The sequence below is a fragment of the Felis catus genome, chromosome A1, assembly GCF_018350175.1.
Source record: "Felis catus isolate Fca126 chromosome A1, F.catus_Fca126_mat1.0, whole genome shotgun sequence".
NCBI lineage: Eukaryota > Metazoa > Chordata > Mammalia > Carnivora > Felidae > Felis > Felis catus.
The window spans coordinates 19,290,462-19,315,874 of NC_058368.1; the positions used below are offsets into that span (position 1 = coordinate 19,290,462).

A 25,413-nucleotide genomic window follows, 5' to 3' on the forward strand; every position below is an offset into this window, starting at 1 on the left:
GATTAGAGCCACAGAAAACTGTGCTAGGTAGATGGTGAACAGGTTACACACTGATATTATTTCACTGTTACATTAATTTAGATGCATGATATATTGGGAAAGAACATCACTGGAACGCAAATCTTTCTGTTCATAGTGTTTTTCTCTAATTTTCACCTTCTTTTTGTCTGTTTCGGTTTTAGTCTGACACTGTAGGGAAATTCACTGTGAAGTAAGGAACAAGTGAGCATGTGCCCTCTGTCCTCAAAAGTTGGCATGCAAGCCTGTGAACCTGGAAAGAGAACAAAGCTTTCTAATATGGTAAACCAAGAAAATGTAGATTAAGAAGCCTGGTTTCCTCTTCTTTGCATCAGCACATAACAGCTGTCAGATACCACTGAATAATCTACTCCTCCTGTTCCTGAAAGGTAGATGTCATTATGAAAGCATTTCCAAAAGGAAATATGTTTTAATTTGGGACAATGGCACAAATGAAGTGGTAATGCAACAATAAAAGAGACACTTTAAAAAGTACAGTATTTGCATTTGTGATTTTTTTTTTTTTTTTGTCCCACCTCATTCCATTCTCTCTGGTGGTCCTTGAACCTTCACCAGCAGGCTGATATCCTGATAAACTCTACAAGGAAGAAGTAAAACAATGTAAAAGGCAAGGTGGGTGTGGCCGCGAAAGAGGTCATGGTGAACCAGAAGTGCAGCTACTCAAATGTATGCAGATAAGGCATTAGGTTCTAGGGCTGAAAGGAAGTACACCAGATTGAGGACTGCCCACATGATACCTGATGACAGACTTCCAGGGAAAGAGCCCAACCTTTAGGTTTTTCTGCTTAGCCCTCGCTTCCAAACAAAGCGAGCTGCAAGACCAGTCGTAACATCAAGCAGTAGAAAGTTTTCCTTCCTTTGGGAAAAGCTAGTAAAAGCATCTCTCTATGCCCTCTTCTTGCCGAAAGGGCCAGCTTTCTCCTGAGGTCCCTGCTGTCAGAGAAGAGTTGCAAAGGCTGTGATGGCATCGTGCATAATGGCCATTAGAATAAAAATAGGAGTCTCTGTCCATCTAATTCTGCAAGAGTTAATTCCCTTCCCTGAGCCTCCCATTCTTCACCTGAAAAAGGGTGGTAGGCAGATTGAACCAGAAAACAAAAGATTTATTTCTAAAAGACTTATTTTTTTCTACTTCCTTTACTTCGTTCTTCCAATTAAAAAACTTAAGCACTAAAAACAGTCTAGTCTACCTGCTTTCCATATACCTGAGATTAATTCACATACTTTCTGAGTAACATGATAAAGTCATCTTTAGAAACATATACACACTGGTTTCAGAAGGACACCCTCTGGGGTCTTGGCTGCCAGTCTGGTCCAGGCACACACGGTCAGAACCTTAATGCCAGTCAGCGTCCTTATCAGCATTCACTACCCATGTTCTAGATGATACTCTCTCAGGAGACAATACTTTCCTTTCTAAAATGTATACTCTTTGCTCCAAACAATGAGTATATGAATAGGTCTTCATTTGACTACCTGAACAATCAGCTTCTTATATTATTTATCCAAAGCAGAATCAACTCACCTAATTTGTGTCAAGTCACCAGGACTCTTTGTTGCATAAAAAACATTAAGATATCACCCAACTCTAGCATGAAAGGTTCTTCTGAAATCTCTTGTGGCATCAGCATTTTCTAGGTAGTCTAGTACATACCAGTCAAAATTGACTTGATCTGCCAAACATGAAACTCATTCAGTACTGCCCCTGTAGGAGTCAAATTCTTATTTACAACTTAATAAACAAAGTTAGCTTTGTTCCAGCCCTTATTATAGTTGAGACTTCCAAATTTACTTCATGTCCGACACTGCCAACCAAGTGTTCAAAGCACTTAATACGTACAAGTCACATCTTGTCCTTTCACATCCACATGAGAGACCAAGCCCTATTTCACTCTTGTTTAAATTTTATTATTGTGGTTATTAGTAATAAACCAATAGAACTAGGATAACAAAGGGAAACGTTCAAGATAAGTAACTTCTTCCTTATGAATTAAAACACATGCACACACTTGAGTTACTCCCTCCCCACCCAATCCTGATGTACAGACAGCTATACAAAACAGTCCGTAGAGCTCTGTGAGCAGCTGATACCAGGAGCTGGGCAAAGGACCCCAGCTGTATGAAGTCTCAGGCTGACGTGGGTCTAGATGACTAACTTCTCCACACTGAGAGTACTCGTGGTTTCATCCTCTTCATTTGACCCAAAATAGCCCGGGAGGTCCAGCATCCTCTGCTCAGCCTCAGTGAGGCCAAATGACGTATTATCATAGAAGGCAAACTCAGGGTGGGCTGGGAAACTCTGACACTTGTCTTTTCTACCCTGAGAAGGGCTCAGGGGGCTGACCCTCTGGTAGCTGTCTTTGGGGGCAGTGGGGGAAGGCTGCTTCCTTGAGACACTCCTGTGACTGGGGGACGGTCCCCTCCGAGATCTGTGAGGCTCTGTTCTCTCGCCTCCTACCACGAAGCTTGCCTGGCTGTCCCCCAGGTCTGGTTTCCTCACGGGCTGCCCCAGGGTGTAGGACTTAGGGGCAGGGCTCAACGGACCTCTGGTTGCACCCGCCCCTTCCGGTTTCTCGGGAAACGGGGCGGCGCCTCGACTGTGAGGCCGAAATCTGTCTTCCGCCTGGTCCCAGGTCCGCGTCCTAGAACTGTAGGCCGGGGCCTGGCGTGGAGTCAGCGTGGACATGCTCCTCTCCCGGAACGGCCGGGCCTGCTTGGCTTCGTGAAAACTAGCGGTCCTCCTGAAGTGGGAGCCCCTGGGGTGGCTCCTCTCCGGCAGCGCCCCTCTGCCGCCCACGTGCCTCGTGGCTGACTTGCGGATCACCGTCTGGCTGGGGCTGACGGCGCAACCGGCCTGACACGCCGGGTGGTCGGGCCTGGAGGGGGGCCTGGCCGCGGCCCCGCCCGCCGGCTGCTCCAGAAACGGGGATTTGATCCGGAACTTGTTTGCCGCGGCTTCGTCTGGGCTTTCCACGTCTAAGGGGGGCACGGCGGCGGCGTCGATGGCCGTGTCTGTCAGGGGACTCTGAGACACGTGGTACACCTTGGTGGTTTCCGTCAGGCCCTTCTTCTTCATCTCCTTCAGCTGCTGCTGGGCCAGGCGGTAGCTGAACAGCGGGGGGATGATCTTCTGGGCGTTGGACTGCACGCTCTCGCTGCCAGAGGCGTCGTCCTCGGGAGCCGCGGGCACACTGCGCCTGTAGGTCAGGGGGATGCCCGCGTCCCCCGGGCCCCCCGCGGGCCCGTCGCCCCCGTCCGAGAAGCTGCCGCGCTGCTCGCTCAGCTCGCAGATGTTCTCCTCGTCCGAGTTCTTCCGGAAGCTGGGGGAGTGGATGGAGTTGTGTCGAGCCGGCGTGCGGCACTTCGGGGTGCGGCCGAACTTCCGCCACAGCGTGATGAGGACGGTGGCGAGGATGATGAACAAGCACAGGGAAATCCCCGTGACGGTCACGATGTTGTTGGACTTCACCGGACCCTGGGGCTGAAGAGGGGATGCACTGGATGGCTGGAAAGCTACAAGACAAGGGAGAGCAAATGTATTCTCTGGTATTGATTCTCTGCGTGGTTTTAAGGTTCTGATGATCTAGCAGTTCTAGAAAAAAACGTAAAATAAACAAGGACTGGGATTTCGGGGCTTAACACACGTGTCTCTGCTGGCAGCTTAAACCAAACCAAACAAACAAACAAACAAACCCCAAACAAAAAACAAAAACAATAACGACAACAACAACAACAAAACAAACAAAAAACACCAAGGCACACGGAAATGAGGTGAGCAGATAAACCACAATCAGGGGTGACTTCGGGGCTCACTGGCTCCTGCTAACACGTGTCTCAAATGTTCCACATAGAAAGCAGCAGCATAAGGAAAGTGTCAGGGTAAGATCAAGATACGGTGAACGCGGGATATCTATAGTTAAATGTACCTTTGAGATGCACATCAGAAAATTCCTATCAAGTATTAAAACCTGACATGCAAAATGATTCAGGCAGGTTGTATCTCAGTTCGCATATCTGAAGAAATTAATAGGTGAAAATAAGTCTTTTGGCAATAGCGAACGCTCCACGAATGTGTGTCATCCTTGCACAGGGGCCATGCTAATCTCTGTATGGTTCCAATTTTAGTACATGTGCTGCGGAGACAAGCACGAGTCTTTAGGTAATGTAACGCAACTCCAGTTTCCCTTCTAATGTCAAAGAACTTGCTTTCCTGGTTGAAGCCTCTTCTGCTCACTCTTCTCTTTCCAGCTGTCCTCTCCTCTTGCCTCCTTCCGTGGGGTGTTGATTTGTCTTTTTCTTCCCTGCTGTCTCCAACTGCTTTGTCCCATGGTCATCAAATGTTTCACCAAGCTTCAGACACCAGCTGGGGCCTCAGCCTGTACTGCCACTGAAATACCCAGGAAACTGAGACCACCTAATGCCACCAGGCCTCCCCTCTCTTACCTCTTTGTCACTGACCACCCTTCAGGGGCTTCCAGTCACCTGTCCTGTCCCATTGCCCCCCTAAGTCTTACCGCTACCAGCTCTGTGTGTCATGTCCATGAACCACTTTCCCACTGCTTCCCTGTCTTTTCTGCTCTCCCCCCCCACCCCCCCCCACCAATGGGATAACCAAACTCCTCGGCATCCAGAACCTTTCCCTTTGCCTCCTTCCTTGCCTTACCTGAGGGGACTGGATCTCCTGAGGGGCACGGCTTCCCCTGCCCACCCTCTTGTGTGGAAGCTGTGATGCACACTTGTTTATAAGCAAACAAGACCAGCAGCACGGAGTGTTCCTCACTCTTCTCATTCCTGATTGCCATTTTCAACTGTTTCACCTCCGGATCAAAATTCTACTTAAAAAAAAAAAAATTCTCTATGCTGTACTTTTCACTTCCATGACTTATTTATTTTATAACTGTAAAGTCTGTACCTCTTAATCTTCTTTATTTTGCCCATCTGCCCCACTCACCTCCTTTAGGCAACAAGCAGTCTGTTCTCTGTTTAAGAATTAATTTTTTTGTTTTGTTTTTTAGATTCTACAAATAAATGATACCAGGTGGTATTTGTCTCACTTATCTTAATACCTCTCCTTTATCCATTCCATCTACTGATGAGCACTTGGGTTGCTTCCATATTTTGGCTATCGTAAATGCTGCTGCAATAAACATAGGGTGCATGTATCTTTTAGAATTAGTGTTCATTTTCTTTGGGTAAATACTCAGCAGTGGAACTACTAGATCATATCATATTTCTATTTTTTTAATTTTTGAAGATCCTTCCTAGTATTTCTGCAGTAGCCGCATCAATTTACATTCCTACCAACAGTGCACAAGATGCTCTCTTTTCTCCATATCCTCACCAACACTTACTATTTCTTGTCTTTTTCGTACTAGCCATTCTGTCTGCTGTGAGGTGATATCTCATTGTGGTTTTTATTTGTATTTCCCTGATGATGAGTGATCTTGACCATCTCCTCATGGGTCTGTTGGCCATCTGTACGTCTTCTTTGTAAAACTGTCTATTCATGTCCTCTGCCCGTTTTGAATTGGATTCTTTGTTGTTGTTTTTTGTTTTTGTCTTTTCTTTTTTTTTTTTTTTTTGGTGTTGAGTTTTGTCAGTTCTTTATATTTTTTGGATATTCACCCCTTAGGAGATATATGCAAATATCTTCTATTCAGTAGGTTGCCCTTTGGTGTTGTTGATGGTTTCCTCTGTTGTGCAGCAAAAGCTTTTTATTTGTAGTCCCAATTGTTTATTTTTGCTTTTGTTTCCCTTGTCTGAGGATAAATATCCATAAATATGTTACTAAGAGTGATATCCAAGGTGTCTTCTACTCTTCTGATGCCCATGCCATCTACCCAGACCATCCGCCTAATGCCCCCTCAACATTGCCATCCTCCAACCTTGTGGCAGCCATCAGTCACTAGCACCTGGGTCTCAGTCTTCCTTACCATCCTACAGGTAGGCCCAACTGGGCAATGTCAGTGCCCATCCAACATATAAAGCCTTACCATTGTTTGCAGCTGCTCCTCTTCTGAAATACTCAATTTCATAGCCTATTTTCAAGCTATTTTATGAATATTCAATTTCATTGCCTAGTTTCTTCTCCTCTCACTCGGCCAATATTATTACACTGGTTTCTCAACCTCACTGCAATTTCTGATTCCCCAACTCATCCATTTATTTTCTCCCCATATGCCAGCCAACTCCTGGCCTCACTTCTCTCCCTACACTTATGATCCATTACATAAACCATTCTCTTACCAATAACCTCTCTCTGACCTTTAGTACTGAGCCATACTCCTTTCCCCGAGCTACAGCAAAAGTCCATCCCTAGGTAAACCAAAACGTGAATTACCAGCTGCTGCACCAAGGTGCGGAGCACTGGTGGAGAAAATAATGCACCTGTGTGGGTCAGTGCCTCTGCATACCGACAGCCCCCAACCTCAGCTGCCCACAGCATGGGCAGCATGGGCTCCTAAGCAACTCAATTCTTTCATTCCCTACAAGTTTCACCACTTTTCTCAAGTCCCCTACCAACCCTCCTCCTCAGAATGCCACTGATTCACACAAAAATAGAAGCTATCTGGAAAGTACGCCCCCAGCTCCTTTTGCCATTTTCTTCTCCCACACAGACTTGGGAGCAGCCACACTTCTATTTACTTCTTTCTCTATGGAGTGGAAGAAGTATCTTCCTAGAAAGGTGGGTCCACCAAGTGCGCTCGGTCACCCTTCTCCAGGGGGATGAACCCTCTGTACCAGTTCTCTCCAGCTTCTCCCCTATGTAGCTCCGTGCAAACATGCTTAAGCTCTCACTTTAAAAAGACCCTTCTAGAACCCTCTCACTACTGCCACAACCATCTTATTCCTTGTCCTCCCAGCAACGCTTAAATAAAGAAGACTCTATATTTGCTGACTTACTCCTTCCACATCATCACCTCTGAGTCCTGCAACCTGCCTCCAGAATTAGTTTCAGTGAAATAGTTTCTGCTGAGGTCATTTATGATCTAGTAGCTAAATTCAAAAAAATTTAGTCCTGATATTCCTTGACTGCAGTATTGGCTACTTCCCAACACTTCCTGAAACTTTTTCTCTTCTTGGCTTCAACGATAGTACTCACTTAATTTGGAGCAAAGAACATCGACTTTGGAGCAAGGAGATCTAGATCCTATCCTGGCTCCATTAGCTCTACTCTCTCCACCAACGTCCCATCAACATCTTCACTTTCACATGCCCAAGACTCATCCTCTTTCCCCCAGAACCTGGGTCTCATCCAATATATCCAATCTCAAGGAAATGGCTGTCCATGAAGTTGCCAGTACTAGAATCCTGGTTTTAATCCTTGATACTTCCCTCTCCATCACTCTCCACATCCAGAGTCTTTGACCCCTTCCCTCCTCTGCCTCTCCACTGTCATCATTTCATTTTTCACCTGAGTTTTCACCTGAAAAACACTTAACAGGCCTTGCTGCTGCCATTCCTACCCCTTCCAATGTATTCTCCATAGTATAGCTAAGAGATCCCTCTGAAATACAGGCCAAACCTTGAAAGTCCCTTCGAATCTGGCTCCTACCTACCTGTCTGGGTTCATTTTTACCACTCCTTCTGGTACACTATGCTCTAGATACATTAAACTATTTTCAGTTCTTTGGCTCTCTTAATGTGCCATCTTCTTTCATGTTTTCATCCATTGTTCCCCTTGCTAAATTCCCTTTCTCACTTGGTTCACCCCAGTGACACCTACTCAACTCTCAAACTTTAGCTCAGATATCACCACCTCCAACAAAGGAGTTATTCCCAGCATGGATTTTCACCCCGGAAAGCTTCCATAGTAAGCCGTGGATACTTTTTTCATTGTAGGCTCTACACTGTGCTGTATATTATTCCTGTGTGTCTGCTGAGCTACTATATCCTAAGTGCCTTCCAGATAGGAACAATGCCTTATCTTCATACAGTAAAACCTTCGTTTGCGAGTATAAGTCATTCCAGAAACATGCTGGTAATCCAAGGCACTTGTATATCAAAGCAAATTTCAAGAACCATTGGCTCAATTGTGATCACGTGGCATTTGGCATCATGTACTACTCGTACTGCAAGACACTGCTTGTTTATCAAGTTAAAATTTATTAGAAATGTTTGCTCGTCTTGTGGAACACTCATAGACGAGTTACTCGCAATCTAAGATTTTACTATATTCCCAACCCCAGTCATAGTAACTTACACATAGCTGGTATCCAATAAATGTTAGATTAATTCATTATTAAAAAGGTAATAGCAAAATGATCAATATCCCACCTGACAGAATGTGGACATATGGCAGTGGATCCTCCCATTCTCAAGTTTGAACGAGATGGTCAAATTAACATAGAACTTGACAAAAAAAACATCCTTCAAAGCCAAATAAAACTAAACTCTTAACCAAGTGAACCTGGCTGAATGATGAAAGACTTGTTTCCTGACATCACTTCATTCAAGTACCGTGGCTGCTTACCTCCATGGGGAGAAGCAATTCAATTGCACATCATGGTCGCTTTATTTAGCGGTTATCTTTGACTGTGCTGGCTCCCTTCAAAACCATGGCTGGAGAAAAGCCCAAGAGCTGCTGACCTCACCCCTCTCTGCCTCATCTACTTCCCTCTTTCACTTGAAGTGAAGATTTCCAGATGCTAAGCAGCCTACGAACAGATCTTTACATTTCCAAGGAGTGTGAAATAGATTGAATACGAAGATGAACACTTGGAAGAAATTATCATCTTTATCCACATAAGCATGTATCTGAGGACCTTTTTGCTAATTTATAATTTCTAGTTCCCAAATTTTCCAAAAATCTAGTACAAATTTCTAGTTCCCACCCAATATTAAAGAGTTAAGACAAAAGAACATGAAATAATTCCATATATCCTCAAAATTAATTGCTAATTCCAGGTTGTTGATGCTTCCAGAAAGCTAGACTGGCCCGTGCAGAAAGGCAAGGTATTCAAGATAGGTAGCTTAGAAGGGTCAGATCTAATCCTCTGCTTTCTAGCTTTATGGTCTTGGGTAGGTCAGTTATCCTCTCTATGCTACAGAGTCCCAATTAAGTGTGATAATGTATTTAAAGTGCTGGCACATAGCAAATGGTCAACAAACCATTTATGTCTTGTCACTTCTAAGGTACAGAAGCCAGTGACAATTGATTTTAAATTCAATTGAGTTCATCCATTCATTCACTCATTTATTCCTTCATTATGGAACTCTAGATAGAATATCTTAACACAACATGCCATCCCAGAATTGAGAAGAACAGATATATTTGAAGGTACTTATACCCAAGAAAGGAGCTGTGAAAGTGAAGGGGACTTATAAAGAAAGAGTAGACAGAGAATAGAGCCTAGAAAATAATACAAAATATAACTGGAGATAGAACAGATTCAGAGTGGGGTCAAGGCCTTATGAAAGAAGAGGGGCAGGCTAAGGGCTAGCAGAAGAGCTTAAGTCTGAGGAAAATCAGAAGAAAGAACATCCTCAGGATGCTGGAATAAAGGGAACAAGTCTGGCTGGAAAAATGAGACAGCAAAAATGAATTTGTAAGATCACATGTGGGGGACACTGGCCAAGGTGTTGCCACGTGCCTGTGGTTTTTGCTTAAAGATGCTCTGAGATCCAAACACAGAAAAAAATCTAACTCCCCCAGATCTTAAGGGACAAAGAACTAGGGATGGTTTTCTAACCTGGAATTGGAGAGTGGAAGAAGTCAGGACTTGACAGAAGGACTTTATCTAAGGGTCAGGACCAAAGCAAAGGCTGTCAAATTAAATGGGGGGCTGTTTGTAGATCAGTAGGTGAGACGGTGTGTGGAAAGAACAAGGATTAGTATTACTGTAACCTGTAGCAAATGAATGGAATTCAACTCCATAAGCTGAAGCACACCTAACCGAGCTTGTCAGCATTACATCTATAAACCATTCATATCAAAACTCACTAAACACCCACGAGTGCCTTCAAGATGCTGAGAGGATGACAGAAAGGCCAGTCTCCAGATGATGACAAGAAGAAATCTCCCCACCTTCTCCTCCTGAATAGGGGTAATAAAGAGGAAACGTAAGGCCATTCAGGGATAAGACAGGGTGACTTGACCCATTTTGACAAATAACCGTCTATATGGTCCCCTCGAGCTTCTCTGAGATGATGAGAAAAAGCATTTTTTACATGTTCTTCCACAATTTTAGCAGGAAGAAGTAAAGGATAGATAAGAAAACAAAAGCACAACCAAGAATACCTCAGGAAGAAAAGATCATCCCTCCTATTTTTGTATTTTTAAAAATGATTTCCTTGTCATTTCCCTGTCTTCCATAGTGTGAAATCCCCCACCATCTCACTGGCCAGCTACTCCCAGTCATAGAAAAACTACTGAGTATAGTCTTAGTAAAGCCAGCAGCAATAACAGAGTGTCAATGAGTCCACCTCTGAACTCAGGTTGGTGATTTTCAGGCAGGTCTAGGTTCAACAGTCCCTCTGTGGAGAGATTCCAGAAGAAAGAAGAATACCTACCAGCACACTCCTCCAGGGAACACAGGGAGGTCTCCGAGGACATTCCAGGGCAGCCAGGTCTGGAGGGGAAGGAAGTCAGGCACACGCGGCGTCGCTCTCTGACACCATCCCCACACGTGGCACTACACTGGCTCCACGGCTGCCACAGTCCCCAAGTTTCTGCAAGGACATTAGCCATGCTTTTAATGCTAGTTCATTTGAGAATCAGAATTTAACTGTACCCAAATGAAGCAGCAAACTCAAATCTCAGGCCTTGAAAAGTCAGTAAATAAAAATATCCCCAAAGATGCGGAAAGCTGGAAAGAGTGTGTAGCCACCCTTAAAACAAAGGAAAGCTGTATAATTTACAAAATATTAACCTTTTTGGAACTCATCAGAGAGAAAAGGTCACAGGACAACCAAATGGCCTGAAGGAAACACAGCCTCCTCTAAGGCAAGACAGGATGCAAACCTTGCTTCCTGAGATAGATACCAGGCCTCATAAAAGCTAGTGGAAAGAAGTCATCTGAAAACATATGAACTGCTAGAAGTCTAGTGTGGGCTAGCATGAGAATACAGAATCCCTGGGAGCCACATATCCAATGGGAATTTGTACCCACTTGCAGGTTCTTCATGGATCTCATCAAATGCTCACAAGAAGGACTGAGGGTACGTGCAAGGCCAGAGAGGGCCTTCCTTTTAGTTCAGGCCTGAGGATAGAAGGAGTGGCACTGTGGGAAAGACAAACCTCATGTGGATTCTCCTCCCCATCTGCTCTACCAACAAAAGCCTCAACCACTGGGGGGAAAGCAGCAGCCCTGTCACTTTAAGGGCACCAGTTGAGACACAATACTGCTAAGGAATGCAAAAAGAAGGAAATCCTTCACCCCTGAAGAGGAGCAGAAAATATACTGAGTCCAGACTATTAGAAAGCTTCCACCACTGAAGAGAGGCAAGATCAAGAAGGCCCCATCCCTGAGACTCAGGGGCACAGCATTTATCTAAGACTAAGGATGAAATGGAACAAGAAAAAGCTCTCCAGCTCCCATCACCCAAACCCTACCCTGCACCATGCTAGCAATTTCCAAGTATCACTAATGACAACCCACTGCTAGAGCAGGGGCAAGAGCGACAGATGACAACCTCTCTTGTGTGCAGGCTCAAGCCTAAAGCTGAGGGTGGAGAAGCCTGGCAAGACAACTCCTACCCTAACTGCAAAGTAACATTAGAAAATTCTGAACTCTATCATGTACTGAGGATGGCCATAGCAACAGCACAAACCCAAACACAGCTTAATTCCTTAGTGCACTGACCCAATCCCCACACTAATGGCCTAGCAAAAATAGGAAAAATAGGGTATGCCCATTTCCCCACATAAGTACTATTTATTGTTGTCTACAGTTCTAAATAAGATGTGCAACTTTCAACCAAAAATTATGAGACACACAAGCAGCAAGAAAAAAACTACCAATAAATAAAGTAATCAAGAGAACCAGACCCAAATGTGATCCAGGTATTAGAACTATCAGAGAGAGAAGTTAAAATACTATGATTAACATGAAAGACTTTAGTGGAAAGGTAAACAAGATGAATAGATACAAATTTTCATTAGAGAGTTATAAACTAAGAAGAGGTGAATGGAATGCTAGAAATGAAAAACACAGAACAAAGATGAAGAATGCCGTCTAGAATGCTCATAAGTAGACTTACTGAGGAAAGAAACAGTAAATTTAATATAGGTCAATAGAAATCACTCAAACTGAGACACAAAGATTGAAAAGAGAGAGTGGGGGTGCCCAGGTGGCTCAGTTGCTTGAGTGTCTGACCTTGGCTCAGGTCATAATCTCATGGTTCGTGGGTTTGAGCCCCATGTCAGGCTGTGTGCAGACATGCTCAGCCTGCTTCAGATTCTGTGTCTCCCTCTGTCTCTGCCCTCCCCTGCTTGCGCTCTGTCTCTGTCTCTATTGAAAATAAAACATTTTAAAAAAATAAAAAAATTAAATTAAAAAAATAAAAAATAAAAAGAGAGAGTGAATAAAACAGAATGGAATATCCAAGATCTGGGGGACAATATCAAATAATCTCTTGCTCATGTTATTAGAATCCCAGAAGAGAAAAAGAGAATCAAAAAATGAGGAAGAATTTTCCAAAATTAATGAAATATACTAAGCTCTATCCAAGATGCTCAGAAAACATCAGGCAGAATAAATACAAAAAAGCAAATAAACAAAAAGAAGTTAAACACACTATATTTAAACTGGTAAAAACAAACAAACAAACAAACAAAACTTCTAAGGCTGTGGGAGGAGGAGGGAAGGTGGAAGGAGCAAACACATTGTATATGGAAGAATAAAGATGAGAAATTGAACAGACTTCTTGCCGTGTAATCCAAGGATAGTGGAGTAGTATCTCTAAAGTAATGAAAGAAAAAAAAAAAGACCAATCCAAAATTCTTCCAAAAATTAAGGAGAAATAAAGATTTAGACAAACAAAAATCAATAAAATTAATTACCAGCAGACCCTCACTACAAGAAATGTTAATAGAAAATCCTTCAGGCAGAAGGAATATGATACCAGAAAAAAAAATTGTCTGTACAAAGAACTGAAAAGTGCTGGAAATGGCATTTATAAAGGTAAAAATAAAACTCATTTTTTCTTATTTTTAAATGCTCTAAACTATAACTGCTAAAGAATAATAGTACTATGTATTCAGAGCATATATAAAGTAAAATGTATGACAATAATCACACAAAGAACGGGAGTAATGAATTGGGAGTGTACTATTAATAAGGTCCTTATGCTACATGTGAAGCAAAACATTATTACTCAAAGGTAGATCAAGAATAATTAAAGATATAGGGGCGCCTGGGTGGCGCAGTCGGTTAAGCGTCCGACTTCAGCCAGGTCACGATCTCGCGGTCTGGGAGTTTGAGCCCCGCGTCAGGCTCTGGGCTGACGGCTCAGAGCCTGGAGCCTGTTTCTGATTCTGTGTCTCCCTCTCTCTCTGCCCCTCCCCCGTTCATGCTCTGTCTCTCTCTGTCCCAAAAATAAATAAACGTTGAAAAAAAAATTAAAAAAAAAAAAAGAATAATTAAAGATATATATTGTAAACTCCAGGATAACCACAAAAAACATTTTAAGGTATAAACAATAAACCAACAGTGTGGTTAAACTAACTCATAAAAAATATTCAATTAACACAAAAGAAGGCAGAAATGAGGAAAAAGAAACAAAGAACAGAAGAAACAGAAAACTACCAAGATGACAGATCTTAATCTAACCAAATAATGTTTACACTAAATATAAATAATCTAAACACACCTCTTAAAAGATAGAGATTGTGAGATTGGGTAAAAAAGCATGACCTAACTATATGTTACTTAAAAGAAACTCACTTAAAACACTAATTCAAAAACATATATGCATTCCAATGTTTACTGCAGCATTATTTACAATGTCCAAGATATGGAAGTAACCAAAGTGTCCATTGATAGATGAATGGATAAAAAAGATGTAAGGTAGGTACACACACACACACACACACACGCACACACACACACACACACACACACACACTGGAATAATACTCACCCACAAAAAAGGATGAGATCTATAGGGCAAAAAAGGATGGACCTATAGGGAATTATGCTAAGTGAAATAAGTCAGACTGGGAAAAATAAACACTGTATGATTTCACTCATATGTGGAATCTAAAAAACAAATGAATAAACAAACAAAAAGCAGAACTAGATGTATAAATACAGAAACAACCTGATGGTTGCCAGAAGGAAGGGGGTGATGAGATGGGAAAAATGGATGAAGGGAAGAGAGAAATACAGGCTTCCAGTGAAGAAATGAGTAAGTCATAGGAATAAAAGGCACAACACAGAGAAAATAGTCAAAGACATTGTAATAGCATCATATGGTGACAAATGGTAGTCACACTTGTGTTGAGCTAAGCATAACACATAGAGAAGTTGAATCACTATGTTGTACACCTGAAACTAAGTAACATTGTGTGTCAACTATACTCAGTTAAAAATTTTTTCACTAAAAAACTTACTTTAAATACTAAATACATAAATAGGTTAAATATTAACAGTTGGGAGAAGTTAAACCCATGAACATTCATTAACAGAAAACTGGAGTAACGATATTAGCATCAGACAAGGTAGACTGCAGAACAAGGGATACTACCAGGAATAAGAGGGACATTATTACATAATGATAAAAGGGTTAATCTAGAAAGGAGTCTTAACAATCTTAAATGGGGGTGCACCTACCACCAGAGCTTCAAATTCATACCAAATATTCCCACAACAATTTAATGACTGACACATGCAAGCATCTCTTCCAAGCATCTATGTAATCACTGCCAGATAGAATAATTAAGTAGTCTCCCACAAAAAATTGTTCTAAGACCCTTCTCTATCAGTACCCATCCAACCTCAAGACCCAGGTCATACCAACCCTGGGCACCAAAACACCCTCTGCATAAAAGTCTTTCTTCATCATTTATGGACAAAAGTTCAATACATTCACAGGTATATAAAGCACTAGGAAAACATAAGAACACATAGGGCAGATACATTCTCAGGTAATCCAAGTGGTGCAATCTTTGAAATGAGTCATGGAGTATGAGCTCTTTAAAGCAATTAAAAGTCTCTGGGATTTTCACAAGAGTGGGAGCATTACAAACCACAACCCTGGACCAACATCAACTGAGGTGTGGTAATTATGTTCCATCCAGAGGTCCAACTGAACACAATATTGGTTCTGTGTCTCCAGATTACACTGCAGCTCCTCAAATGGAAGAACAATAAGCCAGCTTTGTCCTTAAGCTACAGAGCTATTCAGACACTAAGCCCCTCGTGCCTGCAAAGCTTTGGGACTCTCATATTAAAATCTCTTTGAATTAAAGCATGGTGATTTATTTTTGAAAAATCAACTGGGAATTCCACTACTGAGAAATCTAAACTGAAAATTAAGTCAGTGCATAGTTTATCCTTCTCTTATGCTCATATTTAAGAGCACAAAAGGTAGAATTACAAATGCTAATAATCTTTTTGTAAACTCTCATTTACTTTACATGAATATAATTTATTTAATATATAAAGTTATTTGTCAAACTAAAAACAAAAATTCCACTAGTAGTGGCCAGGAAAAAAAAAATCAAAGTTTTAATAAAAGCATGAATATTATTGTCAAAAATTTCATGTTTATAGAAGCACTTTCAACAATAGCCAAATTATGGAAAGAGCCTAAATGTCTGTCCATCAATTGACAAATGGATAAAGAACATGTGGTTTATATATACAATGGAATACTACTTGGCAATGAGAAAGAATGAAATCTGGCCATTTGCAGCAACACGGATGGAACTGGAGGGTATTATGTTAAGTGAAATAAGCCAGACAGAGAAAGACAAATACCATATGTTTTCACTTCACTCATCTGTGGATCTTGAGAAACTTAACGGAAGGCCATGGGGGAGGGGAAGAGGGAAAAAAAAAAGGCAAATCACAAGACAGGGAGGGAGGCAAACCACAAGAGACTCTTGGATACTGAGAACTGAGGGATGATGGGGGTGGGGGAGAGGGGAAAGTGGGTGATGGGCATTGAGGAAGGCACTTGTTGGGATGAGCACTGGGTGTTGTATGGAAACCAATTTCACAATAAATTATATAAAAACAATTTTCATTTTGAAATGTTGTGTCTTTTTCCCTTGGAAGTAAAATCATGGTTTGTAGGACAATCAACAAAAAGTAAACATTTAGGCTACATCTTATCTCCTTTAATTTTAAGCCACATTAATCAAACAGGAACATAGGAAATCAATCAAAGCAATTAACAAATTTAGTCAGGCAAAAATTTTTAATGCTTTAAGTAATTCTGTCTGTTCCCTGAAGATTTCTACCAATAACTTTGAGGGAAATACTAGGCTAAATGAAAAGTCATTAGATAAATGTAGTTCGTGTTTTAGAAATAAAGAGCAAGATGATCAATATTTCAAATACTTTTCATGAATGAAAGCTGTTTTGTTTTGTCCTGGTTAGATGTCCATACATGCACTCACACTACATAACAAACCTGTTTGGCCAGCATAAATACCTTTCAGGCTACTATAGAGGATATTAATTCTGAATGAGCAAAATTTGTCTGGAATAGGAAAAGGGAAATTTGTTTCCACCCCTCAAGACTATCTGAAAGAATACAGCCCATGAAATATTCACAACTGGAAGACATTTTGCTCAAGAAACTAAAGCAACTAAACAAAACACGCTTATAAAAAAAGTTCTTTAGGGGCGCCTGGGTGGCTCAGTCAGTTGAGCGTCTGACTCTTGGTTTCAGCTCAGGTCATGATCTCACAGTTTGTGGGCTCAAGCCCCACAATGGGCTCACATCAGGCTCTGCGATGACAGTGCAAAGCCTTCTTGGGATTTTCTTTCTCCCTCTTTCTCTGCCCCTCTCCCACTTGTGCTCTATCTCTCTCTTTAATAAATTTAAAAAATAAACATTAAAAAAAAAGACATTAGCTTAAAAGAAAGAAAGAAAGAAAGAAAGAAAGAAAGAAAGAAAGAAAGAAAGAAAGAAAAGAAAGTTCTCTAGACAAGAGTAACTAAAAGCAACAGATGGAGCAAAGGCACCTGGATAAGCAGTTCAGACTTTCTGTGCACAGAACAAGGCTCATTTATATTGGCCAAATCATGCTTGTGGGTTCCAAAGTGGGTTATGTGTGTTTCAAGAGGGGTGGACAGCACAAGACAAACCAGTGAGATGAGAAAATAGTATAATTTTTTTCAATTTAAACATTTTACATTATTTAATACATGAATTGACAGTTGATTATATGGGAGGCAGTGAAGAATAATGGTAAAAGCCAGTCAACCATCAGTAGTGGTTAAGACACTTAACCACCCATTGAGCTCAGGCAAGTTACTTATTTTGTGCTTCTATTTCTTCACCTATAAAATTGACAAAATTATAAGCCTAACTAATAGGGTTGTTATGAAGATTAAACAGGTTAATATTTATAAATCACTCAGAACAGTGCCTGGTTACAAAGTAATCACTATATAAACATTAGCTTTATTATGTCAGATGATCGCACACAGGATGTCAGATATCCTACAGGATATTCCTAAGGAATCCCAAAAGAAGAGTTTATTCTTGGAAGGATTTACATATTCATTCACTTTCAAAGAATATGGAGTAGTGCAGCATCTAGGGGTCTACTTACATGAATTTTTACAACTGTATTTTCTAGCTTTAGGTAAACTAACTCCCTAAGTGGACAAGTAGCTTAAAAAAGATTCTGGCGGAGAATTAAAGATAATGCACAACGTGCAAACAGGAAGGAACTGACAGGGTTGATAGTTCTGTCCTTGGTAAAAAGCTCTTGTTCAGTCATTATGAAAGAAAAACCATACCATTTAATCACAGAAACAAGAAGATGGCCTAAAAATTAAATTATCAAGGAAACTATAAATATATACACTTTTTATTTACCAAAAAAAAAAAACTAAGTTAAAAAAAGTTAGGGGCGCCTGGGTGGCGCAGTCGGTTAAGCGTCCGACTTCAGCCAGGTCACGATCTCGCGCTCCGTGAGTTTGAGCCCCGCGTCAGGCTCTGGGCTGATGGCTCGGAGCCTGGAGCCTGTTTCCGATTCTGTGTCTCCCTCTCTCTCTGCCCCTCCCCCGTTCATGCTCTGTCTCTCTCTGTCCCAAAAATAAAAATAAAACGTTGAAAAAAAAAATTAAAAAAAAAAAAAAGTTATGTGACTATGACTTCATATCCTCTATCATTCATTATCAACTTTTACCCTAAATTTATATACTCCCATCTGAAACGGGATGTTGGGCAGATGTGCTCAGAATTTAGGATTTCTCAACTTATTTTTGTAAGTTATTACAGTGCTATGCCAAGATTACTAACACTCCCCTACCAGGATCTCAGGCAGCATCCCATAGCCAAACACATTAACATTTCTGCAGAGAAAAATATGAACATTCACACCAAGTAGGATTAATGAAGACCATGAATAATTTTTGGTTAAATGCAGCACATCTATTTTGCATTTCCTGTAAACTGTTATTTACTTACTATCTTCAGGTCTGAAGATATATTTGGAAAAAGAGACAGACATGTCAAACACATTACTCCATTGTCCAAAGGAACTAGTAAGAAATTCAGTGGAGGCAGCAGCTCACACAAGTCATGGTGGGTTCAGTGGGGTCCCTAAATGATACCATTTACCAAAAAAAAAAAAAAAAAAGTCAGCTGCCAATTTAAGTGGAAAATGAAAAGAAGAGAACTCGATTCGGTCATACATTTTTTATACTAAAACCAGGGAAGGCACTGAGGTCCCCATTACTAGCATAAATGTCAGTGATTAGCCGGAGTCTCCTTCCTTCTGCCCCTCTCCAGTGTCTTCTCCCTGCTGCTGTGGGGAAAACTCAGTCTTTAAACGAGGCAGAAGAATCAGAGGGAACCCCAACAGCTGGGAGAACCACAAGGTAGACCTCCTGCTCCCAGTGTTTTTAATCAAATGGCTCAAATGTCTTTATATCCCTTGGTTTGTTTCCACCACATTCAATTAGACTTTTTTTCTCTTAACTTCTTTTGAAAAGGCAAGTGTAGCTTGAATGATTAAATTAGCTTAATATAATTTTTCTATGCTAATATCTGGACCGGCCACATTTGCATTCAATTTTCACTTGAATAAAACATGTATTGAACAGCTATTAAAGTGCCAGGCCTACTAAGTGGGCCAAATAAATATCATAAATAGCTTCATGGCAGCGCAAGTTGGCTTTTCCCACCAAATGAGCTTCCCCCATGAGAGTGAGGGTGGGCATAAGGCTGAGGGCGGGGGGAGAAAGACACTGAACAAACCACGACAGAAATGACCAATGCCATGAAAGAGGAATGAAGGATGCCGTGCCAGCTTACGGCAAGGGAATTTAGCGAGTTTGGGGTCAAGGAAGAGTGACCCAAGTGAGGACTTGGGAGACAGGTTAACGTCAACCAGGTGACGGCGGGAGGAGGCTCCCGCCCAGAGATGGTGACTGTGGGTTGGGCAGCCCGGCCACAGAGGGCCCTGCGGATTCTCATCCTCATATCCAGTGAGGTGACTGACAGTTTGATTTTAAGCGGGGGAACAACCTCAGCAGACCTGAGTTTTACATAATCTCTCTGGCTGCAGTGAGAGAACGAAGTGGACAGCGGAGGGAGCTGGAATCGATTAGGAATCTGTTGCAATAGGTTAGCTAAGGGATGACAGAGGTTTAAACCAAGTGGTATCCGCAAAATTGGGGAGACGTGGAGAGATTCAGACACCGAGGAGACAAAGCTCATAGGACTTGGTGATTTATTACTTATAGGAGGTGAAGGAGAAGAGGAAGACTCCTGGGCTTCCAGTCTGAACAATGAAAGGGGTGGCGGAGGCCTTACCGAGGAGCAGGTTTAGGGAGTAAGATGATGAGTCGAATTCTAGGTATGTGGCTTTTGAGAGAGATGGGAGACCCGTGAGGGGTGACAGCTGTGCAGCAGCACTTAGATGCAGGGCAGGGATGCCAGTCTGGAGTCACTGACATTAGGATGGTAATCACCTAGTGGGTGTGTAAATAGTATAAGGCGCAGAAGCCCAGGGGCGCCTGGGTGGCTCAGTCGGTTAAGTGTCCGACTTTGGCTCGGGTCATGATCTCACGGTTTGTGAGTTCGAGCCCCCCATCGGATTCTCTCCTGACAGCTCAGAGTGGAGCCTCCTTCGGATTCTGTGTGTGTCTCTCTCTGCCCCTCCCCCACTCACGCTCTCTCAAAAATAAACATTTAAAAAAAAAAAAAAAGGCGAGGAAGTCCAACAGTTAATGGATGAGACCAGGTGGCAGAACTGGCAGGCGAAGGAGACCATGAAGGAACAGCCAGGCAGGTGGGAAGTAAGCGAGGCAAGTGTGAAGTCATGGAATCAAGGTCAATGAAGACATAGGCTGCAAAGCGCCCCTGGGTTTTGGGACCTTGGAAGTCATCCACTGGCTGCTTTAGTGAGAGCACTTTCAGGGGAGGAGTGTGGCTTAGACGTGGGCTGAAAAGTGCACGTGAGGTGAGGAAATACACCGCAGTGTATAGGTGACTTTTTCAAGAACCTGGGCTATAAAAGGAAGGAGAGAGAAAGACGGTATTATGTGGGGGAGAACCAGGGGATGAGGGGTGGTGGTGGCTGTATTTTTAGATAAGAGAATTAAGCATATTTCAAAGCTGTTGGGGAGAAGCCCATCAAGGGACAGTTAGAGACAGAAAAGGGAGAGGGGATCAGGATTAACAGAGGATTCCTGATATGAGCAAAGACACTGGGGTCCACAGCAGAGGGCAAGGTTGACCTCGCACTGGAGGAGTGACACTTCTTCCATGGTGGTGACAAAGGAGGACCGATGGCTGCAGGCGCACAGATATTTTAGTGGGAGGGTGAGGTGGCTCGTACCAGATGGCTGCCAGCTGCCCTGTGTGGCAGGAGACAAACTCAGCTCTGAGAGTCAGCCATGGGGCAGGGGTTGAGGTCTGAGGGGGCGGTGTTCTACAGAACGGGAGCAGCGCTGGCCAGGGTAGCATGGTGGGCCCGGCTGAGGAGGGAGGTGCAACCCACTCACAGTGCCCCTGTCTCCCGGGCGTGACCTTCTCGTCCAGCCTCCATGCAGTGGGCAGGCAGCTGGATTCGTGCATCAGAAGGATAACAGGGCACAGGAGTTGAGGGTATTGGTAGGAGAGAGATGAAACGGGCCATAGAATCTAGGCTGGACAGAGAGGTAAGTGCAAGCAGAGAAGTGACCACAGGGTGCAGAGAGAGTCAAAGGAAATGAGCTTCCAAGGAGAGAAAGTGGGTGAATTTGGAGCAAGAAACACTTGGGGTTCCAAAGACAGACGCTTGGGCCCTCAGGGTGCATGGAGCTTAGCGGGGATGAAGACGTAAGCAAACGGGACAATCCCTGCCGCATGGTTCTCTCGCCAAGACCAGGCCTGCACCCAGGAAAAGGAAAAGAAATGCAAAGAGGAGCATGGGGCATGGATGGAATGGTAATAACCCCACTTCTTTGTGATTAGGTAGGGCATTATGCAAAGAATTTAGAATCTGAACTTTTGGGAAATCTTGCTTTGAAATCTCACTTCTAAAGAAACTCATTCCTGTAAATGAAAGACGTAACAGGAAAGAGACATGATCCGCTAGAGGAAGCCAGAAGTTAACTACCTACAATTTGACATTTAGCTTTGAATTCTGCTCTTACCTGCCACGGATTTGCCATATGATGTAATAATAGAACTTTTTTAACTATAATGCACAGCAGCTAAGGTTTATTGGAAGCACCTGGTCCCTATATGCCAGGCACAACGCGGACAACTGTGCACATGTATTTCACTGAATTCTCACAACTCTGAGGCAGAAACCCTTATTATCCCTGTTTTACTAATGGGGAAACTGAGACCTAGAGAGGTAAGCAGGGAGCTGGGTCTGCCTATCATTACTCCTAGTTTTTCAGATAAGGATGGACGATGCCATTTGCGACATTATGAGAAGGGAACCATAACAACGATGGCACAGCTCACCTAAATTCAAAATAATAATTTTGACCGCATGAATGCACCAGTTTGGTTAAAAATTTTTTGAAATCTCAATACCAACCCGGGGGCCTAGGCGGCCCTTTCGGTTAAGCAACGGACTTCAGCTCAGGTCATGATCTTGTGGTTTGTGAGTTCAAGCCCCACATCAGGCTCCGTGCTGACAGTGCAGAGCCTGCTTGGAACTCTCTCTCTCTCTCTCTCTCTCTCTCTCTCTCTCTCTCTCTCCCCCTGCCCCTCCGCACCTTACGCACGCGTGCTCTCTCTCAAAATAAATAAAGAAACTTAAAAACAAAATCTCAATACGAACCTATGTTTCTCTGGATTAGCACGCACTCTCTCTCCTTTGTGGAAAAATGGCTTCTGCTTGAAACGCCGAAGTCAAAGCAGTATTTATTCCTCCCCATGTCAAACAAAGTGCAGTTGAATACTGTTCTCCTCTCTCCCAAGGTCAGGCTGTTTTCAGCCAGCCGGATGGTCCCTTCCCCAGGGCGTCTGGGGGCCTCCTTGAAGACCCCGATCACTCCCTGGACGAAGACGCACGGGGGAGGCAGCACCATCACCTCCACTGCCGACTCACACGTGAGTTCCGGCACCGTCACCAGTTTGTATCCAAATTTCTGGGCCAGGTCAATGGGTCCCGTGGAGGTAATGACCGAGTCTTGGCCGAGCAGCTTCAGCACCACAGTGACGTAGGCTTCCGGCCCCACGGGTGCACAGCCAAACTCAACCCACTGACCTTGAGAGAGTTGTGTCCTCTTGCTGGTTCTTATCTCCAGCGGCTGTCCTGGACTCGTTCTTGCCTCGGGAAGACTGTTGGTAAAGATGACATCCACCAAGATGTCAGGTTGGTCCGCAGGGAATGAGCACAGTGGTTGACTGGTAAAAAGGCCCACCTGGAAGGTGCCTTCTGCTGCCCCGGATGTCCTATTCAGGTCAACATGAAAGACAGGCCATTCCACCTTGAGAAAGGCACTTTGCTCCCACAGGTGGACTGGAGTGCTGTTGTCTGCCGCTTCCGGAGTCATGGTGAACCAGTAGTCCCCTGCCTCCTTGAAGTAGAAGCATTCGAACTCCAGTGTTCCCCGGGACTGGTTGGTCAGGAGGTATTTGGTGGTAACAGTCTGATTGGTGTTGGCCTCCAACAACAGGATAGATACATTCCTCAGCGTCCCATTAGCCCCACTGACATACTGGAAACCCACCGATACTGTATTGTTGCTTAGTGCTACATGGCCGGCCTTTCCCAAGAGGAGGTATTCAGCTTCTGCAAGAACTGAAATGAAATGGTGAGAATTGGTTTTACAAAGGGATCTTTGAGCAGCACTGTTGGAGACATCAAAGAAAGCAGCACTTTAAACATAAGAGAAGTGTGAAACTCAGCCAAAGGGTGCGTTGAGTGATGCTGAGTGCGGATTCTGCTAGTTGGGCACCTGCACTGTTTTCATTCTAAAGTGGCTCTGCACGTTCATCCTCTTTCATGGTTATGCTTAAAACAAGGAATTAGAGATAAATACCCTGAATTCACCGCATTCAGCAAAGCAACACATCTGCAATGAAAAGCTATAAAGCGAGAGTAACAATTGATCATTCTCAAGATGTAAATCCAATACCTTACTTTTCTCATTTTAATCTGTTAAAAAGAAAAGGGGGGAAAAAGCCCTACATGGAGACATTTGTCCCCCAGGATGGCAAACCCAGACTTCATAGTTTCAACCTACCTGGGAATAAGATCTTTTCACAGTCAATCTGAAATTTCTTGCACTAGAGAGGTTATCTCCATGATAAAAAAATACCTGCTAAAGACACCCAACTCCACACCCCCCCCCCCCCCCCCCCCCCCGGCAAAAAAGACGTCTTGGCCTGAAAATAATCCCTTCCGTTCTTTTGCTAATAACTTCTTGCCCCACCCTCCTTCCCATAAAAACCTTCCATTTTGTGCAACTTTTAGGACCATCGCTACTTGCTAGATGGGATGCTGCCTGATTCAGGAATTGCTTCATAAAGCCAATTAGATCTTCAGATTCACTCAGTTGGGTTTTGTTGGGTTTTGTTTTGATAAATCATAGTCTGGTGTCTAGGTATTTGGGGGAAATGGATAAACAGTAAAGTGAGAAAACTTGATTTACATGATGCAATACAGACGGCTGTAGATGACTTAAAATGGACGACATAAATATGCTTCCAAGTTATTTTCTGATATTCAAGCCAAGTACTTAAGCATTTCCACCAGTAAAGGAACCGGTGCCCTTGGTTCGTATGAAGCAGAAATTTTTAGATGAATAAGAATTGCTGACACTTTCTTCTGCACAGGTCATCCAAGGGATAGAGTGAATGTTTATAAAATAGCCAGGCTTCTCGGCAATTTTAGTGACATCACAGTAACCATTGCTAGCCTCGATGTGATAGATGACTGTTAGCCCACAACTATCACCCAGTTAAGATCAATCATATCTTTTTAAAAAAGAAACCCATCAGAGCAGCTCAAGTAAAGAGTGGAAAAAACACAGACACACAGGAATCCTTGTTTCTATTTTGAATCCTATCCAGATACATATCAAAGGAGACAGCATTTGGCAGGGCAACAATCGGCGGGCCCATGGCTAGGGTAAGAAACAATTCTAGATTTAAGGCACTCCAGGGTTCTTTTGGCTTGAAAAATAACATGTGTGAGCATGAATTTATTATTCTTATTGTGATTATCTTATACATACATAATATACACATATCATGGCATACATATCATATATGTCCAAAGGCCATCAAAGCGTTATCTGGGCTGGTGGTCTTTAAATATACCTTTACGTGTATTCGGTTAATGATCATTAGAATCAGTACGTGAATATATCGGCACATAGAGGTTTTTTTGTTTTTTGTGGGTTTTTTTTGAACGTTTATTTATTTATTTTTGTGAAAGAGAGAGACAGAGACAGAGCATGAGCAGGGTACTGGCACAGAGAGAGGGAGACACAGAATCTAAGCAGGCTCCAGGCTCTGAGCTGTCAGCACAGAGACTGGATGCGAGTCTCAAACTGCATCTCACGAACATGAGCCGTGAGATCGGGACCTGAATCAACGTCGGACGCTTAACGACTGAGCCCCCCACATGCCCGTTTTTCCTTTTTAAACAGCTCAGTGCTTTACACATTTCTTATTCGAGATGAGATGAAATCAAATATATAAAACCTGGATAGACTGGAATGCTTGATCAACACTTGCTTGAAAACCATAATAGAACGAAGGTTTTTTTTTTTTTTTTTCTTTTTTTTTTCT

At 42.9% G+C, this 25,413-nt stretch overlaps 1 protein-coding gene and 1 non-coding gene across 5 annotated transcripts in view; both read right to left on the reverse strand.

Annotated features, from left to right (window-relative positions):
* Positions 1–1,121: 1,121 nt before the first annotated feature.
* Positions 1,122–25,413, reverse strand: part of THSD1 (thrombospondin type 1 domain containing 1) — a 29,764-nt gene continuing 5,472 nt past the window's right edge. For 2 of the 4 annotated variants that reach the window (XM_023251129.2, XM_023251135.2), the window contains exons 3-5: positions 22,451–23,416; positions 10,552–10,710; positions 1,926–3,552 (exon numbers count right to left, since the gene is read on the reverse strand). In XM_023251129.2, coding sequence (XP_023106897.2) covers positions 2,183–3,552; positions 10,552–10,710; positions 22,451–23,416 — 2,495 coding nt within the window. In that variant the 3' untranslated portion in view covers positions 1,926–2,182. Of the gene's footprint in view, positions 3,632–10,551; positions 10,711–22,450; positions 23,417–25,413 lie in introns of all 4 variants that reach the window. The other 2 variants (XM_019825819.3, XM_003980353.6) reach the window with 2 other exon arrangements.
* Positions 4,087–4,188, reverse strand: LOC111556783. Its single transcript, XR_002736516.1, has one exon. It is a non-coding gene; the product is annotated as a U6 spliceosomal RNA (small nuclear RNA).